The following is a 19,427-nucleotide window of genomic DNA, read 5'->3' as shown; positions in this document are numbered from 1 at the left end:
ATCTCTGCCAGTTTAGATAAAAGTATGGCCTCTCATGATTTTACATTGCATTTTTATCACTAGTAAGTATGAAACACTTTACACATGCTTTTTGCCTACTGAGCTGTTTTTTTTAACGCAATTTGCCTGTTTAGGTCCTTTCACAGTTTTTCTATTGGGGTATTCAATTTTTTATATGTTGGCGTTTTTAATACATTGAAAATATTAGTCGTATGCCATAAATGTTGCCACTATGCTTCCCAATTTGATGTGTACATTTTATTTGTAATATTTTCTGTTATACAGAAAATTTAAATTTTTATGTATTCAGATCTTAGATAAAATGACTTAATTCTGAGTTTCAGTTTTCTCTTCAGTAAAAACATGATAATACATACTACATGGTAAGGTGGATATGGTTTAGGTAAATTAACTGCTACATAATAGTTGCTCAACAAATGATAGCTTTTTTTATTCCGTGTGACACATTGAAAAAGTTCAGAATCATCCAAATTTTTTACTAGAATTAAAAAACATAGTCAAAGAAGTTTAAACCAGATATGAACCTGAATATTAAGTGAAACTCTGTATCTTTTAGGCCAGTATAGACAGGTAACTTTTAATTTCTCTTTTTTACTAGTCTAATTTTTGTTCTTAAAAAAATTAATGAGCTCTGATTGATGGATCCTCTTAAGTAGGGAAGTCTGAAGTCTGAGTGGAGTGTGAGAAGACTAGTGTTTTCTTCTAAGTTATTGTTAAGGGATTATGAATATATTCATTTCTGGTAATGATTTCTTTCATAGCGTCATTATTTATTTTATATCAATATAGATACATCTGATAAAACCAAAATAACACACTAGCCCCTCCTGCTTTTAAGACAATATGCAAATAAGGTTTCTGTCCCCCAGCAGGTCAGTAGAGCTTCTTACTCCCTGAGGTCAAGTGCAATTTGGCTTAGATAGATAACAGTCTGTTCAGTTGCGAGCTACATAAAATGCTTTTATGAATGTTTATTTTTAGGCCACTTTACACCAATAATTTTTTCTTTTATTTTACATGTTGTAACTTCTGAGTAACTTTTTTTAAAATTAATTAATTAATTTATTTATTTTTGGTTGCATTGGGTCTTGTTGGGTCTTCGTTGCTGCTTGCGGGTTTTCCCTAGTTGTGGCGAGCCGGGGCTACTCTTCTTTGCAGTGTGCAGACTTCTCATTGCGGTGGCTCCTCTTGTTGCGGAGCACAGGCTCTAGGCGTGCAGGCTCAGTAATTGTGGCTCGCAGGCTCAGTAGTTGTGGCACACAGGGTTAGTTGCTCTGCGGCATGTGGGATCTTCCCAGACCAGGGCTCGAACACGTGTCCCCTGCATTGGAAGGCGGATTCTTAACCACTGCTCCACCAGGGAAGTCCCTGAGTAACTTTTTATGATAATATAATAGAATTCTTATAAGGTACTATTATAATAAAAATAATTTTATCATTTCACATATAATTTCACTATAAATGAAATCACATATAGCAATTTCATAGATGTGGCCTAACTAAAGTCTAGTGAGCCATATTTTAATATTATAGTATATTTGAGCACAGAGTAACAAAGAAATCACCACTGAGGAAGTTTATAAGCAATTGTTTGTTAACCAAATATGCTTTGAGAAACGTGACTGTCTTCTATGTTAGTTATTTTTCAGAATTCAGTTCTCCCCCTCTATTAGGTAACATGCCTAACCTAAGGACAGGTTAACTTTCTGAAAGCCAGCAGATGTCCTGGATGGCTGACATTGCTTTCTTCTTTTTATATCCCTTAAAAAGTAGCTCCCTTCTCCATCAGTTGTATGTGTGTACATCTCCATTGCAAGGTGGAGATGATTCCAAATGAATTCCTATGAATGATGTTGGCAAAGCCATCTAAACATACATGTGCTTGGTGTGGGCATTGACATTTACATTGGCTTGTATGATTTCTTTGTACTTTAAAATTGTTTAGTCTCTATAATCACTCTTTCTGTAGTGTAATTTTATTACTTTAATACAGCTCTATTCAAATATCATACAAGCCTTTATATAAGTCAAATAGCATTCCCCTGCAAAGCCAACCATTGCAAATGATATTTTTAAGATCCTTGAGGTGGAGTGGTTATTACTTGAAATGTGATAGTTCCAAACCCTTCATAATGACTGTGAGCTTTTACTGTAGAACATTTGAAGAATCAGGTGCTTATGTGTTAAATGCTTGCCACCTGATAATTATCTCAAGGGAGAAATTATTTTGGTTTAGTTTAAGCTTAATCTAAAGAAAAAATAATTTATCATATTAGTTTTCAGTAAGACTTTATTAAGACGGATGTCCAGAATGGAGGTTAATTTCTTCCACTCCTAGATAAGAGTGATTTGTGTGTCAAAATTAAGCATATTGGCAGGTCATCCTGTATAAGTTTATATATAGAGTTGAAGTAAACTTATATTTTAACTTGAAGTTGTTTTTTTAACAACGTTTATTTCTTCTGTCAGTTATTTTTATTTTATTGACTGTTAATTTATCAGTCCTTTTTTTTAAAAAAAAAAGTGAGAGGAAAAAAAACCATAGTATTATCACATTTGTGTATGTGGGTTCCCTAAACCATATGGTGATTTCTAATTAGAATACAAAGGATTCTTTGTCGAGACTAACTTCACAGTAGCTGCAATGGTGGGCATCACAGAAGGAGAGAGTTTTCTTGAGTTTCCGACAAGGACACTTTTGAGAGAAACTGTGTGGTCTATAATCGTCCTTATACTCAAAGTCTGATAAAGTTATTGATGTGCAGATCAAGTTGGTATTTTGAAGCTGGTAATTTAATTCTGCATGTTTGATCCTCTCAGTCAGTGGCTTGGCTTGATTTTTTTAAAAGGCAGATTCAGTATTTAATTTCACATGTACCCTCGCAGTAGAGATTTCAAAGGATACTTTGCTGGATGCTTGACTGCCTTGTCTATTTGCTCTTGTTTTGCATGCAAGAGAGAGCCAGAAGCCTTTCTTCTCATTGTGTACACATAGTATTAATGGATTTACTCTGCCTGTATCGTCTCATTACTGAAAACAGCCAGAAGCACAGAAGTCTTTCAGTGTATGCAAATAAGGCAGAATCATCTACCTGAGAGTTAATATTCTCTGCTTTTAAGTGTATTCTAAATCTGATGTTTGTATTTAGAGCATAACATCCTGTTCTTTTTTTTTATGGGCAAAAAGCTAAGCAGGCTCAGGCAGCTGTTTGATGTTGGCTTCAAGTGTTATTAATTTCATATTCTATTATTCTTTTCACTGTAGCACAAGTGAAGCTGATGTGGAGGCTGTCATGGATAAGTTGTTTGATGAGCTGGCTCAGAAACAAAATGATTGTACGTAAGTTAATTTCTCTTGAAAGAGAATACATTTAGAACACAATGCCCAATCTCCACTGACCAATTAATAAGTTCCATTGCTGTATATGGGTTGATGCCACACTCAAGTGGCAGTCATTGTATCAGCATTTTGTCTAATTTATGTGTTGAATCATGTGCTATTATTCATCAAGCTATGCATTTCCTATCTGTAAGAGATGAATTTTATAGTAATTATCCAGACAAGATTGAGTCTTTGTTCATGTTCCCATAGTAACTAGACCAAGGATTCTAAAAGTGCAAGGCAGAGAGCTGCGGCTGAATAAAGCCTGTGGAACCATTGCCGACTGCACATTTGAAGAGCTATGTGAGAGAGTGAGTATCCAGACATGTTCAGACTCATTGGCCTTTTCACATGTTAAAATACTTCGTATTTTCCTCTCTTCCTGTTTCAGATTTTAAAATACAATTCACAGAGTCAGAACCGATTTAAAAGTCTCATTAAGAGAAATACTCATGTGTATATACCCATGTGCTTTTTATAGATACTGGCATGAAATTTACTCTTAGAAGGGCTCGAAAACAAAATTAGAAACAGAGAGAACTGTCAGCTATTGCTGGAAGCAAAACTAAAATCAGCTTTAGGGATATTTTGTAAAAGTCAAACATAAGAAAATTTTTTTTAAAAATGAGGTGAGGTTAGTACCAGGGGAAAGGAAGATGAAGTAATAATACCATGATCCAAGGAGGTATGACATAAAAGAATTTCCATTCCTTGTTCTTATGGCTCATCTGTTACTGTCATATCTGACCTATTTGGGCCAAGGTCAAAGAAAGTGAATTTTTATAACTGTGACATCTATATTATATAACAATATATCCAACAGAGAAAAAAATATGTACATATATATTCATATAAATGAGAAAGATGTTGATTACAGATTAATTATAGATATGAATTCTGTCTTTTTTTTTTTTTTTTGCGGTACGCGGACCTTTTACTATTGTGGCCTCTCCCGTCGTGGAGCACAGGCTCCAGACACGCAGGCTCAGCGGCCATGGCTCAGCGGCCATGGCTCACGGGCCCAGCCGTTCCGCGGCATGTGGGATCTTCCGGGACCAGGGCACGAACCCGCATCCCCTGCATTGGCAGGCAGACTCTCAACCACTGCGCCACCAGGGAAGCCCTGAATTCTGTCTTTTAAAAGCTCTGGGAATTCTCAGTACTCAATGGGTATTCAATTGACTGTAAATCTTGAGAAAAACAAAGCCAGTTACATATATCTTTAAGCATAATACCTCAATTATGTATAAATTATCATTTCAACTAGTGTCTCTGATTTATCTTGAATTTTATGTAGCTAAAAAAGAATTGTTTTTCAGGGGGAAGAGAAAGTATTTTTTATACCTGCTAGCCATTTTATGACCACTTTTCTTAAAAACTAGTGACTTCATTACTTCTAAATTTGTAATTTTCAAACCAGAGAGAGAATCCAATCTACAAATGCTATCACAGAAATAAAGCACTTCAAGACCAATAAGGACTAGGATGAATTAGAATCCTCTGACAAGGTGATAATGTCAGTCTCTGGTTGTAAAGGTTATTCTGTGTGATACGGACGCTTCACACTTCTATTGCATCTATCTCATCAAGGTCCTAATAACCTAATATCTTCAGACATAATTTTATTAAGGCTTCCATTTAAGTTTTACTTACTTTGCCACTTGAGAAAAATCTTATATATCTGAGAAGCTCCCCCCACTTCCATAGAAGGGGACCTAGTGAGGAAAGGGGAAGGACAGACCTGTTGTGTCTTGAGGTGGCAAGGCAAAGGTGGTCTCTTGGAGCAGCTACTGAGTATTTATCTCTATTTTTTATGTGCTCATTATTTCAGGAGACTTAGTACCAGGAAAAAGCCACTAATCAGAGACCAACATCTTCATAGTCTACTGTATCGGGGTAGTGAGGAAGAAGATTGATTGGGACTTTATCTTGAAAAATTAAGATAATACTTATAAAAATAGATATTTTTATCTTATTTGACAAAAATATGGACTATAATAACAACTAAGAACTAAATTCCTAAAATAAATAGTGAACAAACTACTATTTATTTTTGGCATAACTTTCTTGACAAAATTTTAGGATGATAAACTAGTATATCCTACACTTCATGATTGGTTGTTCGAGTACATGGAAAATCATGTTTATAAAAACATTTAAGGATATCATCGGTTTTTTCAAAGTCCTGTTTTAATTCATGAATATTTCAGTTACTTTCTTTTAAAGTTTTTTTTTTCTTTTAAAGTTTTTATGTTGTCACTATCCTTGTTGAGTTTTTTCTTCTTCAGTTAGCCAGATCTTCATTTCTCAGTGGCTTTGCATGGATAGGTTTGCTTTATATCCATATTGTAATTGTAGGATGTTTACTATGTCAGACTGGATGACTGACATTAAACATTGATATGATAGGTTGGATTAAGTACTAGTATTAAGCTGTGATGGAAGTTTGAGGAAGGGTTACATTTTAAAAATTGAGGTATAATTGACCTATAACATTATATTAGTTTCAAGTGTACAACATAATGATTCGGTATTTGTATACATTGCAAAATGATCACCACAATAAATCTAGTTAACATCAGTCACCTTATATAATTGCAAAAAATTTTTTTCTTGTGATGAGAACTTTTAAGATCTATCTTCTAAGCAATTTTCAAATCTGTAATACAATATTATTAATTATAGCTACCATGCTATACATTATACCCCCATGACTTATTTATTTTATAACTAAAAGTTTGTACCTTTTGACCCCTTTCACCCATTTCTCCCACCCCCCAACCCCCACCTCTGGCAACTACCAGTCTGCTTTCTGTATGTATGAGCTTGTTTTTTTGTTTTCATTTTTTTAGATTCCACATATAAGTGAGACCATACAGTATTTTTCTTTCTCTCTCTAACTTATTTCATTTAGCATAATGCCCTCAAGGTCCATTCATGTTGTTGCAAGTGCCAAGATTTCTTTTTTTTTTTTTATGGCTGAATAATATTACAGTATATAGATATACCACACTTGCTTTCATCCATTGATGGATACTTAAGTTGTTTCCATGTCTTGGCTATTGTAAATAATGCTGCAGTGAACATGTGGTGCATATATCTCTTCAAGTTAGTGTTTTTGTTTTCTTTAGATAAATACTCAGAAGTGGAATTGCTAGATCATATCTATATTTAATATTTTGAGGAACCTGCATACTATTCTCCATAGTGTCTGTACCAATTTACATTCATACCAACAGTGCACAAGTGTTCCCTTTTCTCCACATCCTTACCAATGCTTGTTATTTCTTGTCTTTTTGATAATAGCTATTCTAAATGGTGGGAGGTGATATCTCACTGTGGATTTGGATTGCATTTCCCTGAGGATTAGTGATGTTAAACATCTCTTCATGTATCTGTTGGGCGTCTGTGTTTTCTTTGGAACAATATCTATTCAGATCATCCGCCCATTTTTATTTTTAATAATTAATTTTTGGCTGCATCGTTGCTACACACAGGCTTTCTCTAGTTGCAGCGAGGGGGCTACTCTTCGTTGCGGTGCACGGGCTTCTCATTGCAGTGGCTTCTCTTTTCTGTGGAGCACGGGCTCTAGGCGTGTGGGCTTCAGTAGTTGTGGCTCACAGGCTCTAGAGCACAGGCTCAGTAGTTGTGGCACACGGACTTAGTTGCTCTGCGGCGTGTGGGATCTTCCCACACCAGGGCTCGAACCCTTGTCCCCTGCATTGGCAGGCGGATTCTTAACCACTGTGCCACCAGGGAAGCCCCATCTGCTCATTTCTAATTAGATTTTTTTTTTTTTTTTTGCTATTAAATTGGATGAGTTCTTCATATGTTTTGGATATTAACCCCTTATCAGATATATGATTTGCAGATATTTTCTTCCATTCAATAGGTTGCCTTTTCATTTTGTTGATGGTTTCCTTTGCTGGGCAGAAGCTTTTTAGTCTGATATATTCCTGCTTTATTTTTGCTTTTGTTGCTTTTGTTTTTGGTGTCAGATTCAAAGAGTCATCACCAAGGCCTAGGTCAAGGAGCTTACTGCCTGTGTTTTCTTCTAAGAGTTTTATGGTTTCAGGTCTTATGTTCAATTTTTTAATCCATTTTGAGTTAGTTTTTGTGTATGGTGTAAGATAGTGATCGAGTTTCATTCTTTTGCATATGACTGTCCAGTTTTCACACCACCATTTATTGAAGAGACTGTCCTTTCCCTATTGTATATTCTTGGCTCCTTTGTCATAAATTAATTGACCATATATATGGATTCATTTCTGGGTTCTCTATTCTGTTGTATTGATCTTTGCATCTGTTTTTATGCCAATACCATGCTGTTTTGGTTACTATAGCTTTCTAATATAGTTTGAAATCAGGGAGCATGATGCTTCCAGGCCTGTTCTTTCTCAGTATTCCTTTGGCGATTCAGGATATTCTGTGGTTCCATATAAATTTTAGGATTGTTTGTTTTATTTTTGTGAAAAATAACACTGGAATTTTGATAGGGATTGCATTGAATCTATAATTGCTTTGGGTAGTATGGACATTTTAACAATATTCTTCTAATCCATGAGCATGGACTATCATTTATTTGTATCTTTAATTTCTTTCATTAATCTCTTGTAGTTTTCAGTATATAGGTGTTTCACTTCCTTAGTTAAATTTATTCTCAGGCATTTTATTCTTTTTGATGCAATTGTAAATGGGATTGTTTTCTTAATTTCTCTTTCTGATAGTTGGTTGTTAGTGTATAGAAACACAACAAATTTTGTATATGATTTTGTATTCTGTGACTTTACTGAATTCTTTTTATTAGTTCTAATAGTTTTTTTGGTGGAGTCTTTAGGGTATTCTACATATAATATGTCATCTGCAAACAGTGACAGTCTTACTTCTTCCCTTCAATTTGGATGCATTTTATTTCTTCTTCTTGCCTAATTGCTCTGGCTAGGGCTTCCAATACTATGTTGAATGAAAGTGCTGAGAGTGGGCATCTTTGTGTTGTTCTTGATCTGAAAGGAAAAGCTTTTAGCTTTTTACTGTAGAGTCTGATGTTAGCTGTGGGCTTGTTACATATGGCCTTTATTATGTTGAGGTACATTACCTCTGTATCTACTTTGTTTAAAGTTTTTATTATAAATGATGTTGAATTTTGTCAAATGCTTTTTCTGCATCTATTGAGATGATTAAATGATTTTTATCCTTCATTTTGTTAATGTGGTGTGTCAGATTGATTTGCATATGTTGAACCATCCTTGTATCACTGGAATAAATCCCATTTTAATATTGCGTGTGATCCTTTTAATGTATTGTTGAACTTGGTTTGCTAGTATTTTGTTGGGGATTTTTGCATCTATGTTCAGCAGGGATATTGGCCTGTAATTTTCTTTTCTTGTGGTATCCTTGTCTGGTTTTGGTATCAGGGTAATGCTGGACTCATAAAATGTATTTGGAAGTGTTACTGCTTCTGTTTTTTAGAAGAGTTTGGGAAGTATTGGTGTTAATTCTTCTTTGAATGTTTGGTAGAATTCACCAGTGAAGCTGTCTGGTCCTGGACTTTTGTTTGTTGGGAGGTTTTTGATTATTTATTCAATTTCACTGCTAAATTTTCTATTTTTTCACAATTCAGTCTTGGTATGTTGTATGCTTCTAGGAATTTATCCATTTCCTCCAGGTTGTCAAATTTGTGGGCATATAATTGTTCATGAGTCTCTTTTTTTTAAATTTAATTGAAATATAGTTGATTAACGATGTTGTGCCAATCTCTGCTGTACAGCAGAGTGACTCAGTTATGCACATACAGACATTTTTTTTTTTAATATTCTTTTCCACTGTGGTTTATCACAGGATATTGAATATAGTTCCCTGTGCTATAAAGTAGGACCTTGTTGTTTATGCATCCTATATATAATAGTTTACATCTGCTATTCCCACACTCCCAGTCCTTCCAGCCCCCACCCCCTCCCCCTTGGCAACCACAAGTCTGTTCTTTATGTCTGTGAGTCTGTTTCTATTTTGTAGATACGTTCATTTGTGCCATATTTTAGATTCCGCATATAAGTGATAGCATATGGTATTTGTGTTTCTGACTTCACTTAGTATGATAATCTCTAGTTGCATCCATGTTTCTGCAAGTGGCATTATTTCGCTCCTTTTTCTGGCTGAGTAATATTCCATTGTATATATGTACCACATCATCTTTATCCATTCATCTGTGGATGGACATTTAGGTTGTTTCTATGTTTTGGCTATTGTGAATAGTGCTACTATGAACACATAATAGTCTCTTTTATCCTTTGTATTCCTGTGGTATCAATTGTAACATCTCCTCTTTAATTTCTGATGTTAGTTATTTGAGTCCTCTCTCTTTTTCTCTTGGTGAATCTAGCTAAAGGTCTGTCAATTTTATGTTTTCAAAGAACTGACTCTTAGTTTTATTGATCTTTTCTATTGTCTTTGTAGTCTCTATTTTATTATTTCCACTCTGATCTTTGTTATTTCTGGAAGGGCTACATTTCTAAGTGGTCAGTTTATTTGTAACTATTTTCTTGTTATGATGATTTTGCATTTCTTTGCAACCTTATAACTATGGCAATTCAGATATAGAACACTTTGCATGAAGAGGACTCTTAATATCATTGTACTTTCAGATGTAGCCTAAAACTCTTCATTAGTTATAATGATATTATGAGCCAGGCTAAATAGCTGCCACAAACCATTCAGTAAAGAAGAAGGTACATCCAGCTGAAGGTAAAGAAGCAGGCATCTAGTGTGTCTGGGACAGTCCCAGCATTGGATTGCCCTTCTAGATTTCTGGGAGGCTCTTGAAGTCTGAGACTCACCCAACCACCCATCCTGACATTATCATGAAAAACACCTTCGGCAAGGAGTGGATGGGTTGATAGCCTATAACCATTATTTTTGAACCATGGCCCTTTCCAAGAAAAAATAATATATTTATAGACATATATATTAGGTAGAAACTTATCTATTAGTACCTTAATAGGTTAAAGGAGGTTTAAACTCTAAACCCTTGACGTATGCCATAAGTAAAGCTAAAAAGGCCTGGGCTATTACCCTCTTCTCACACCTGTACCCCTCCCAGCACCAAGCACAGTTCCTCAGATCTGGAATCCAGCAGGTTAACATCTAATCTTTTGTTATCTATGGGATTCTTATTCTCTGCAAATCAACAATTCAACACTGTCATGCTCAGAGAAGCAGTCTCAATTAGGAGACCCTATAGCACCTGCATAGTAATAATAGCAAATATTACCATGTATCAGGCATCGTTCTAAGTACTTTATATGTATTAATTCATTTTATACTTACAATAGGTAGGTACTATTACTGTCCCCATTTATAGGTGGAGAAATTGAGGCACCAAGATGTTAAGTTACTTTCCCAAGATCACATAGCGAGTAAGTGGCAGAGCCAGGATTTGAACTCCTTGGTAGTCTAGGAGTCAGATTCTGTGCTCTTAATCACTACAGTATATCTGAAAATGTTCTGGAAAAGTTCTACATCAAACCTTTAATATAATTCTGGTTCTACCATGAAGTACAATCAGATACTTTGTGAATTCCCACATCTGAGCTAAGCTTTGAGCCCTTTATAAAGCGTGAAGCTGGCTGGGGAACAAGATATCCTCCAGTCTGAGAGACCCGCCTCTCTGCTAGAACCTTAGTGCAGAACTGTCCAATTCATATGCCTTGGCATGCCCACTGGGAATGGGCCCAGCTACTGACCCCTCCATCCTCCTGAAGGCAATATAGGGCCTGTGCCTCCAGGACAGGGACCTCAAGCCTTAGGCAGCCTCATTCCTTTACTCCTTAGTGAAAATATTATCATTTTTTTCTCCTGGCCATGATATTAAAAAGGTTGGGAAGCCCTGCTTTAGAGAACTATGGGAGGGTAAAAGAGAATATGTTTGGGTGGTCTTTGTTCCCTGTCATTACCTCCACATCAGAGGCATGGTAAAGGAAAGTGAGGCAGATTCATTTCTCCAGGCTTGACATGAGCTTTAGGGATTCCTTTCCTTTCCTTGACATAGTTACTTGGCTCAATCAGAGGGTAATGGAGACCCTCTGATTTTCCTTGACATAGTTACTTGGCTCAATCAGAGGGTAATGGAGAAGTCAGAAATGTCATCACTTAAGTCAGTGGTTTTTGAAGTGCAGTTCTTTGGCATCTAGGGGTCCTGAAACCCTTTCAGAGGTCCTGGAGGTCAAAACTCTGTATAATAATACTAGGATACTGTTTGCCTTTTCCACTGTGGTAACATTTGCAGTAATGGTGCAAAAGCAATGGTGGATAAAACTGCTGGTGCTTTAGCATGAATCAAGGCAATGGCACCAAACCATGTTATATTCTTCATTGCCCATGAAGAATACTTACAGTTCCACTTTAAAATGTCCTTGAAGAAGCAGTAATTAAAAATGATTAATATTGTTAAATCTCAACCCTTGAGACATGTCTTTTTATTTTTTCTTTTAAAAAAATATTTATTTATTTTTTGGCTGCATTGGGTCTTCGTTGCTGCGCGCGGGCTTTCTCTAGTTGCGGCAAGCGGGGGGCTATGCTTCGTTGTGGTGTGCAGGCTTCTCATTGCAGTGGCATCTCTTGTTGCGGAGCACGGGCTCTAGGCGTGCAGGCTTCAGTAGTTGTGGCTCGTGGGCTCTAGAGTGTAGGCTCAGTAGTTGTGGCGCATGGGCTTAGTTGCTCCGCAGCATTTGGGATCTTCCCAGACCAGGGCTCGAACCTTTGTCGCCTACATTGGCAATCGGATTCTTAATCACTGCGCCACCAGGGAAGCCCTGAGAACATGTCTTTTTTTTTTTTTTTTTTAGAACATGTCTTTTTAATACTCACTGTCATGAAGGAAGTACACATAAAGCTCTTCTGCTATGTACCAAATACAGTGGCTGTCTTTAGGAAAAGCACTTGTGCAATTGTTTGAGTTGCTAGCTAAACTAGTCACTTTTTTCTTGGACCACCATTTTTACTTGGAAGAATAAGTGACAGATAGACTACAGTTATTCAGGTTTGGCAGACATTTTCTCATAGTGTTTGACAGACATTTTCTTGAAAATGAACAAAGTATCGATAAAACTGTCACTTTAAGAAAACAACTACAAGTATTTGTTGCCAATGATAAAAATTTGAGCAAACAAGTAAAAAATAGAATTTTGGAAAACTTGTTGCTGCCACCATGAACTTGGCACCTCTTCCCAATTCTTAAGTATTTTTTTCTGATGAGATTGATGGTGATATTAACAAATGCTAAGTTTTGGTATTGTATAATTAGATGTATCAACATTTAGAAGATATGCATTACTCTTTGAATGAATATTTTCCAATAACCAATGCATACTCTTACAAAATCATGCATGACGAAGGTCTATTTAAAATGCAAGAAAGACTAATAATGGATTTTAATATAACAGAATTTAAAAAATACACTAATATTGTTTCAGACCCTACATTGCAACTATTATTTAAAAAATTACTTCTTGTCAAGTTTTTAAAAAATTTTAAATAGACTATGTTTTAGAAGTTTTAAGCTTACAGAAAAATTGAGAAGGTAGTCCTGAGAGTTTCCATATACTCCCAAATCCAACTTCCCCTATTATTAACATCTTACATTAGTATGATATATTCATTACAATTAATGAACCAATATTGATATGATTAACTAGAGTCCATATATTATTCACACTTTCTTAGTTTTTACCCAGTATCCTTTTTCTGTTCCAGGATCCCATCCAGGATACCACATTACCTTTAGTTATCTTGCCTCCTTAGATTCCTCTTGGTCGTGACAGTTTCTCAGACTTGCCTTGTTTTTGATGACCCTGACAGTTTTGAGGAATACTCGTCATTTATTTTGTAGATTGTCCCTCAAATGGGATTTGTCTGATGTTTTTCTCATGATTTGACTGGAATTGTGGGCTTTGGGAGGAAGATCACAGAGGTTAAGTGCTATTTTCATCAGATCATATCAAGGGTACTTATTATCAACATGACTTATCACTGTTGATGTTAACCTTGATCACACTTGTCTGAGGTAGTGTTTGTCTCCACTATAAAGTTATTCTTTTCCCCCTCTTTCCATAGTGAGCTCTTTGGAAGGAAGTTCTTGTTGAGTTTTCATGTAGCAGCAAAGAAGAAAATCCACAATTATCTAACAAGGCTGTTAAAATACTTTTCCCTGGGCTTCCCTGGTGGTGCAGTAGTTGAGAGTCTGCCTGCCAATGCAGGGGACACGGGTTCGTGCCCCGGTCCGGGAGGATCCCACATGCCGCAGAGCAGCTGGGCCCGTGGGCCATGGCTGCTGGCCCTGTGCGTCCGGAGCCTGTGCTCCGCAACGGGAGGGGCCGCGGCAGTGAGAGGCCCGTGTACCGCAAAAAAAAAAAAAAAAAAAACTTTTCCCTTTTCCAACTACATATTTGTGTGAGGCTAGATTTTCTTATATGATTCAACCAAAGCAACATATCACAATAGTTTGACTGTAGAAGCAGGTATGAGAATTCTACCATCTTCTATTATGCCAGACATTAAAGAGATTTGCCAAAAGTATAAAACAATGCTACTCTTCTTACTATTTTCATTTTAGAAATATAATTATTTTCATAAAAATGTTATTTCTGTTAATTTTATGGGTTGAATATAATGGTTTTATCATTGTTTTTTAAATAAATTAATAAATATTTTTAAATTTTCTCAGTTTTTATTTCTAATACAGTAACTATTGGGAGATATAACCCACATAAGCAAAAGCTCATGGGTTCCTTAGTAATTTTTAAGAGTGCTAGGGGGTCCTGAAACCAAAAAGTTTGAGAACTACTTTCTTTAGAGTTAAATTTCTGTGGACCTAAAACGAAAGTACCCTATTCAAAAAAGCAGGCCAAAACTAAATTCTAAAGGCTTAACGAGTAAACTGACTATACCTAAATTTTTCTTATTGAGAAATGTAATTTTTACACCTGCAGAAAATTGTTTCCTCAACTGATAACTGTGCTCACAAGTAACTGTTTGCAAGAGTAGTTTGTTATTTGTGTCTTAAAAATAATGACAGGTAGCCAGGTGTGTTTGTAAGAAGTCTGAGCAGAAAAATATACCAGTTGATGCAGATGCATGGGTGTATACTTGTTCATTATCAACTTTTTGTTCATTAGCTTTCTTCTTTGGTTCTTAGTATTCAAGGAATGGAGATCCATCAGATATGTGTTTTGGCTTTCAACTGTCTATTAGTCTTTATTATATCATATTAGTTTGTATATTGTTAGACTTATCGAACTGTATCGAATAGAATCCTTGGGAGAGTTGCTAAAAGACGTTTCCCTTCTCTTTCTCTGTTCTGTCTCTATTTCATTTCATATATTCCAAATGAAACCACTAATTGGGAACTACTTCTGGTTTGTGTACTTGGTACACTCTCAGTAAATACTAAAGGATGAATAGCTTTTATCTCTACTATTTGGCCAAGAGTCAAGGCTGATGGTGTTTGGATGCCAATGGTGGTGATTAGCATCAGGGAGTAAGGGCATTAATCACCAGAGCTGAGGCAGCCCAGGAATCTCCTTAGCCCTTTACCTTCCCAGCAGCAAAACCGTTCTGGTAGCATTGCTGATCTGTGTGTGTCCTTTTCCTAAATATTCTGACCTCTGGTAATACCATGTGCAAATAAGGCAGTCTGCTAGCCTGGCTAAAGCATAGGGAACAGGTAGGGCAGAAGTGAGGTAGCAAAGAGCTTAGTAGAGAATGGGTCAGATTCTTGAAGGGTAGAATGTGAATCCAATGTCAAAAATGAGTCCTAAGTCTTTCTGTCCTTTGTCTTTCCCTGTCCTCATTCCTAGTCAGCCCTTAAGCTAAAGAGTCATAGTCTTGGTGTAGAAAGGCATCTTATCTAACCATTCAACTAATCCTGAATCCTCCCTACAAACCCATGCTTGCCTTGCTGTGCCAGTTTGAGGGGTACAGTTAAATGTGTGAGAAGGAATATAGGACATATGCAGTAAGATGTCAAATTTCAACGTACATCTTGGAGCCAGCTGTTTCATATTGGCCCTCCGAATTATAAAGAAGGTTTTTGGGATAAAACCTCATAATAGACCTATACCATAATTTGATTTAAAAAGTTAAGGTGTATACAAGTAACTTTTTTTTTTTTTTTTTTTTTTTTTTTTGTGGTACGTGGGCCTCTCACTGTTGTGGCCTCTCCCGTTGCGGAGCACAGGCTCTGGACGCACAGGCTCAGCGGCCATGGCTCACGGGCCCAGCCGCTCCACGGTATGTGGGATCTTCCCGGACCAGGGCACGAACCCGTGTCCCCTGCATCGGCAGGTGGACTCTCAACCACTGCGCCACCAGGGAAGCCCTATACAAGTAACTTTTAACCTGAATTTACATAATTATCCTGAAATTCTGTAAATGAAAGAAAAAGAATTCTCTATAAGGTTAGAAGTTAGACTGAAGGATCAGTTTTTACTAATTGTTGATGATGATTTGTCTCTTCCAGGGAAATAACTATATATTGGGTTAAAATTGTTATGTTTTTTGTATTTTATTATTTTAAAGGAAAAAGGACTTTAAGAGAAATGCCCATTAAAAAGGGGCTAGATTAGGACTTCCCTGGTGGCTCAGTGGTTAAGGATCCGCCTGCCAATGCAGGGGACACGGGTTCGAGCCCTGGTCTGGGAAGATCCCACATGCTGTGGAGCAACTAAGCCCGTGTGCCACAACTACTGAGTCTGTGCTTTAGAGCCCGTGAGCCACAACTACTGAGCCAGCGTGCTGCAACTACTGAAGCCTGCGTGCCTAGAAGCCCGTACTCTGCAACAAGAGAAGCCATTGCAACGAGAAGCCCGCACACTGCAACGAAGAGTAGCCCCTGCTCGCCGCAACTAGAGAAAGCACACGCTCAGCAACGAAGACCCAACGCAGCCAATAAGTAAATAAATAAATAAATAAATTTTATATTTAAAAAAAAGGGGGGCTAGATTAGAAGTTAGAAAACTGTGGCCACTTAAAATAATTGTCATTTCCATGATAAAAAGGGAGATGAGAAGAATCTGAAGGAATGGAGAAAAGCTGGGTGGAGAGAGTGCCTTCCAAGTTTCTTCACATGGGAAGTTTTCTGTCGCAGGACTCATTGTGAGTCTGAGTAGTCTTGCTCAGCTTCTGTTCCCAAACTGGGGTGAGAACAGCTCCTTAGCTGATGCAGCGAATATGGCAACAAAAATTTTAAGCTCTGCAGGCCATGGACTTCTCAGACTCAGCTGCCTGAAGCTTCTCTAAGGGAGAAAATTTGCTTTCATTTTCTTGAATATATTTATGTTGTGCTGCTAACTGAAACGATTTAAAAATGTATTTGTCATACAGAGTGAAGTAAGTCAGAGAAAAACAACTATCATGTAATATTGCTTATATGTAGAATCTAGAAAAATGGTACAGATGAACTTATTTGCACAGCAGAAATAGAGACACAGAAGCAGAAGGAGAGAACAAACTTATGGATACCAAGGCGGGGAAGGGGGGTGGGTGCGATGAACTGGGAGACTGGGATTGACATATATACACTACTATGTATAAAACAGATAACTAATGAGAACCTTCGGTATAGCACAGGGAACTCTACTCAATGCTCTGTAGTGACCTAAATGGGAAGGAAATCTAAAAAAGATGGGATATATGTATACATATAGCTGATTCACTTTGCTGTACAGCAGAAACTAACACAACATTGTAAAGCAACTATACTCCAATAATTTAAAAAAAAAATGTATCCAGTCCCTATAATGGGGAGAAGTTGCTCAGAATTCCCAGGGGACCTCAAGGGAAGAGTCAGTGTGCTAAGAACTGTATACCTTCAACATGTCCTCTTTCTTAGGAATAAAATTATTTTGAGAATCAGAGCTAGTAGTAGGCGCAACTCCTCATATTCCTCTCAAGACCTCTTCTACTCTAGGAGGGCATGACAAACTAATATTTAATAGTTGCTTTGGTCTTTGGGAGGAATGTGTCTGTCTGCTCAGACAATGATTAAGAAGTATGAATTAAAACTTTAAAAATTGAAGTGGTCATTGGACTTACCTGGTGGTGCAGTGGTTAAGAATCCACCTGCCAATGCAAGGGACACAGGTTCGAGCCCTGGTCTGGGAAGATCCCACATGCTGTGGAGCAACTAAGCCCGTGTGCCACAACTACTGAGGCTGCACTCTAGAGCCTGCGAGCCACAACTACTGAAGCCCACGCACATAGAGCCCATGCTCTGCAACAAGAGAAGCCACTGCAATGAGAAGATGGCGCACTGCAATGAAGAGTAGCCCCTGCTCGCCACAACTAGAGAAAGCCCAAGGGCGGCAACGAAGACCCAACACAGCCAAAAAAAAAAAAAAAAAAAATTAAAGTGGTCATTAACTTTGTAAAATGAGAGTTTTAAAAAAGAATTTAAAGTACGTGATCTCACTTGGCTTTTAATAACACATGTATCACAGCCCTAAATAATTATTGGGAATAGTTCTCTAAACAGAAGACCTATACAATGAGATGATGGGTAAAGGGTTGAGAAAATCTAGGCCAATCAATTAACATGACTATAAAACACTTTAAAAGTACTTGCTTGATTTTTAAAAAAGCTTTAACACTGATGGCTTTTCTAATGCTAACCTCCAACTGGCTTGATTTTTTTTAAATAGAAAAATGTTTTAATCAAGTAATTGTTTGATCTGTAATTTTTAAGTTTTTCTGTTTCTCATCATAAAGTACATGATTTGATATACTCCATAGTACCTTCCCCTAGATTAGATCAGTTACTCAGAATTATAATTAATAATTAATTAAAGTAGTTAATAATTACTACATTGCTAGTTAGAATATTCAATAAGGTACATCTCACTAGATATATTATTACTTTGAGATGTATTTTATAGAAAAAAGTTTGAGAATTATTAGAATATACTGTTTTGTTTCTTAAAATAACTTGTGAAGATACTGTGGAGTCAGGCAAAAGATTTTGAGAAAAAAACTAGAAGTGAGGTATAGTGTTAAGAAATCATAAGATTTCCACGTATTTTAGTGTGTGGACTAGAAAAAAAAGCACAACGTGAGAATTGTGAGTTCAGTTTTATTTGGGGACTTACTGAGGACTATAGCCCAGGAGACAACCTCTCAGATAGCTCTGAGGAACTGCTCCAAAGAGGTAAGGGGTAGATCAGTATATATACGATTTTGGCAAAGAGGATGCATGCAATCAAGCATACATCAAGGTTGCTGCTAGTCATGAGGAGCAGATGTCTCCATTAACGATTTTAGTGCTTTTCTAAGTATGAGAAGATGCAAGAAATTGAGTAAAATCTATCTGAAAATATCTATGTGCAGGCCTGTTCTGCCAGTTTTCCCAGAGCATAGAGTGTCTCCTTCCTGATCTCCACCCTGAACTCCTTTCAGGGTGTGTTAATGATCAGTGACTACCTTGGCTAGTGACTTCATTCTTGTAGAACCAGATGGTAAGCAACATTATTTGCTGTCAAGGGTCAAGTATTACTTAACTCTTTTATCTTTTATTGTTAATCAAGAAATATATGTTATGTAAGATTTCCCTCCCAAGACTGCTACAATGATTCAGTGGTCAGCAACTATTTAAGTGCTTCCATATCTGTATGCCACTATGTTATGAAGAATATAAAAGGAGTGAAAGAAGTTTTTTCAAAGAGTTTACAATTTAGTAAATGAAATAACGTGAACCAAATACCAAACAATGCAATAGAGTGGAAAGAGGCCCAATTGAATCAAGAAATATGAATCCGAATCGTTACTCAGATACTATGTAGCTGAATGGCCTTAGGCAGGTCACTTAACCTCTCTGGGTCCAAGTACCTCATCTGTAAAATGCATGATGTGATCAGCTAGTTTCTGTCACTCCTTTCAGCTGTAACGGTATTTTAAAGAGCCGTGCTCACTAGTTAAATACATTATTATGAGTGCATCAGGAGTTAAAGGTAAGGATAATAAGGATTGGGAAGGCTCTGAG

General features: G+C 36.8%; 1 protein-coding gene across 9 annotated transcripts in view; it reads left to right on the top strand.

The window, feature by feature from the left end:
• The window catches only part of AFG1L (AFG1 like ATPase), a 214,642-nt gene that overhangs the window by 168,156 nt on the left and 27,059 nt on the right, over positions 1-19,427 (top strand). For 5 of the 9 annotated variants that reach the window (XM_033418719.2, XM_033418717.2, XM_033418720.2 and 2 more), the window contains 2 exons: positions 3,287-3,357; positions 3,614-3,714. In XM_033418719.2, the coding sequence (XP_033274610.1) occupies positions 3,287-3,357; positions 3,614-3,714 (172 nt within the window). Of the gene's footprint in view, positions 1-3,286; positions 3,362-3,613; positions 3,715-19,427 lie in introns of all 9 variants that reach the window. The other 4 variants (XM_049695305.1, XM_049695303.1, XM_033418716.2 and 1 more) reach the window with 1 other exon arrangement.

The sequence above is a fragment of the Orcinus orca genome, chromosome 12 (assembly GCF_937001465.1).
Source record: "Orcinus orca chromosome 12, mOrcOrc1.1, whole genome shotgun sequence".
NCBI lineage: Eukaryota > Metazoa > Chordata > Mammalia > Artiodactyla > Delphinidae > Orcinus > Orcinus orca.
Note: the sequence above shows the minus strand (reverse complement) of the source record. Positions and strands in the feature narration are given on the sequence as shown.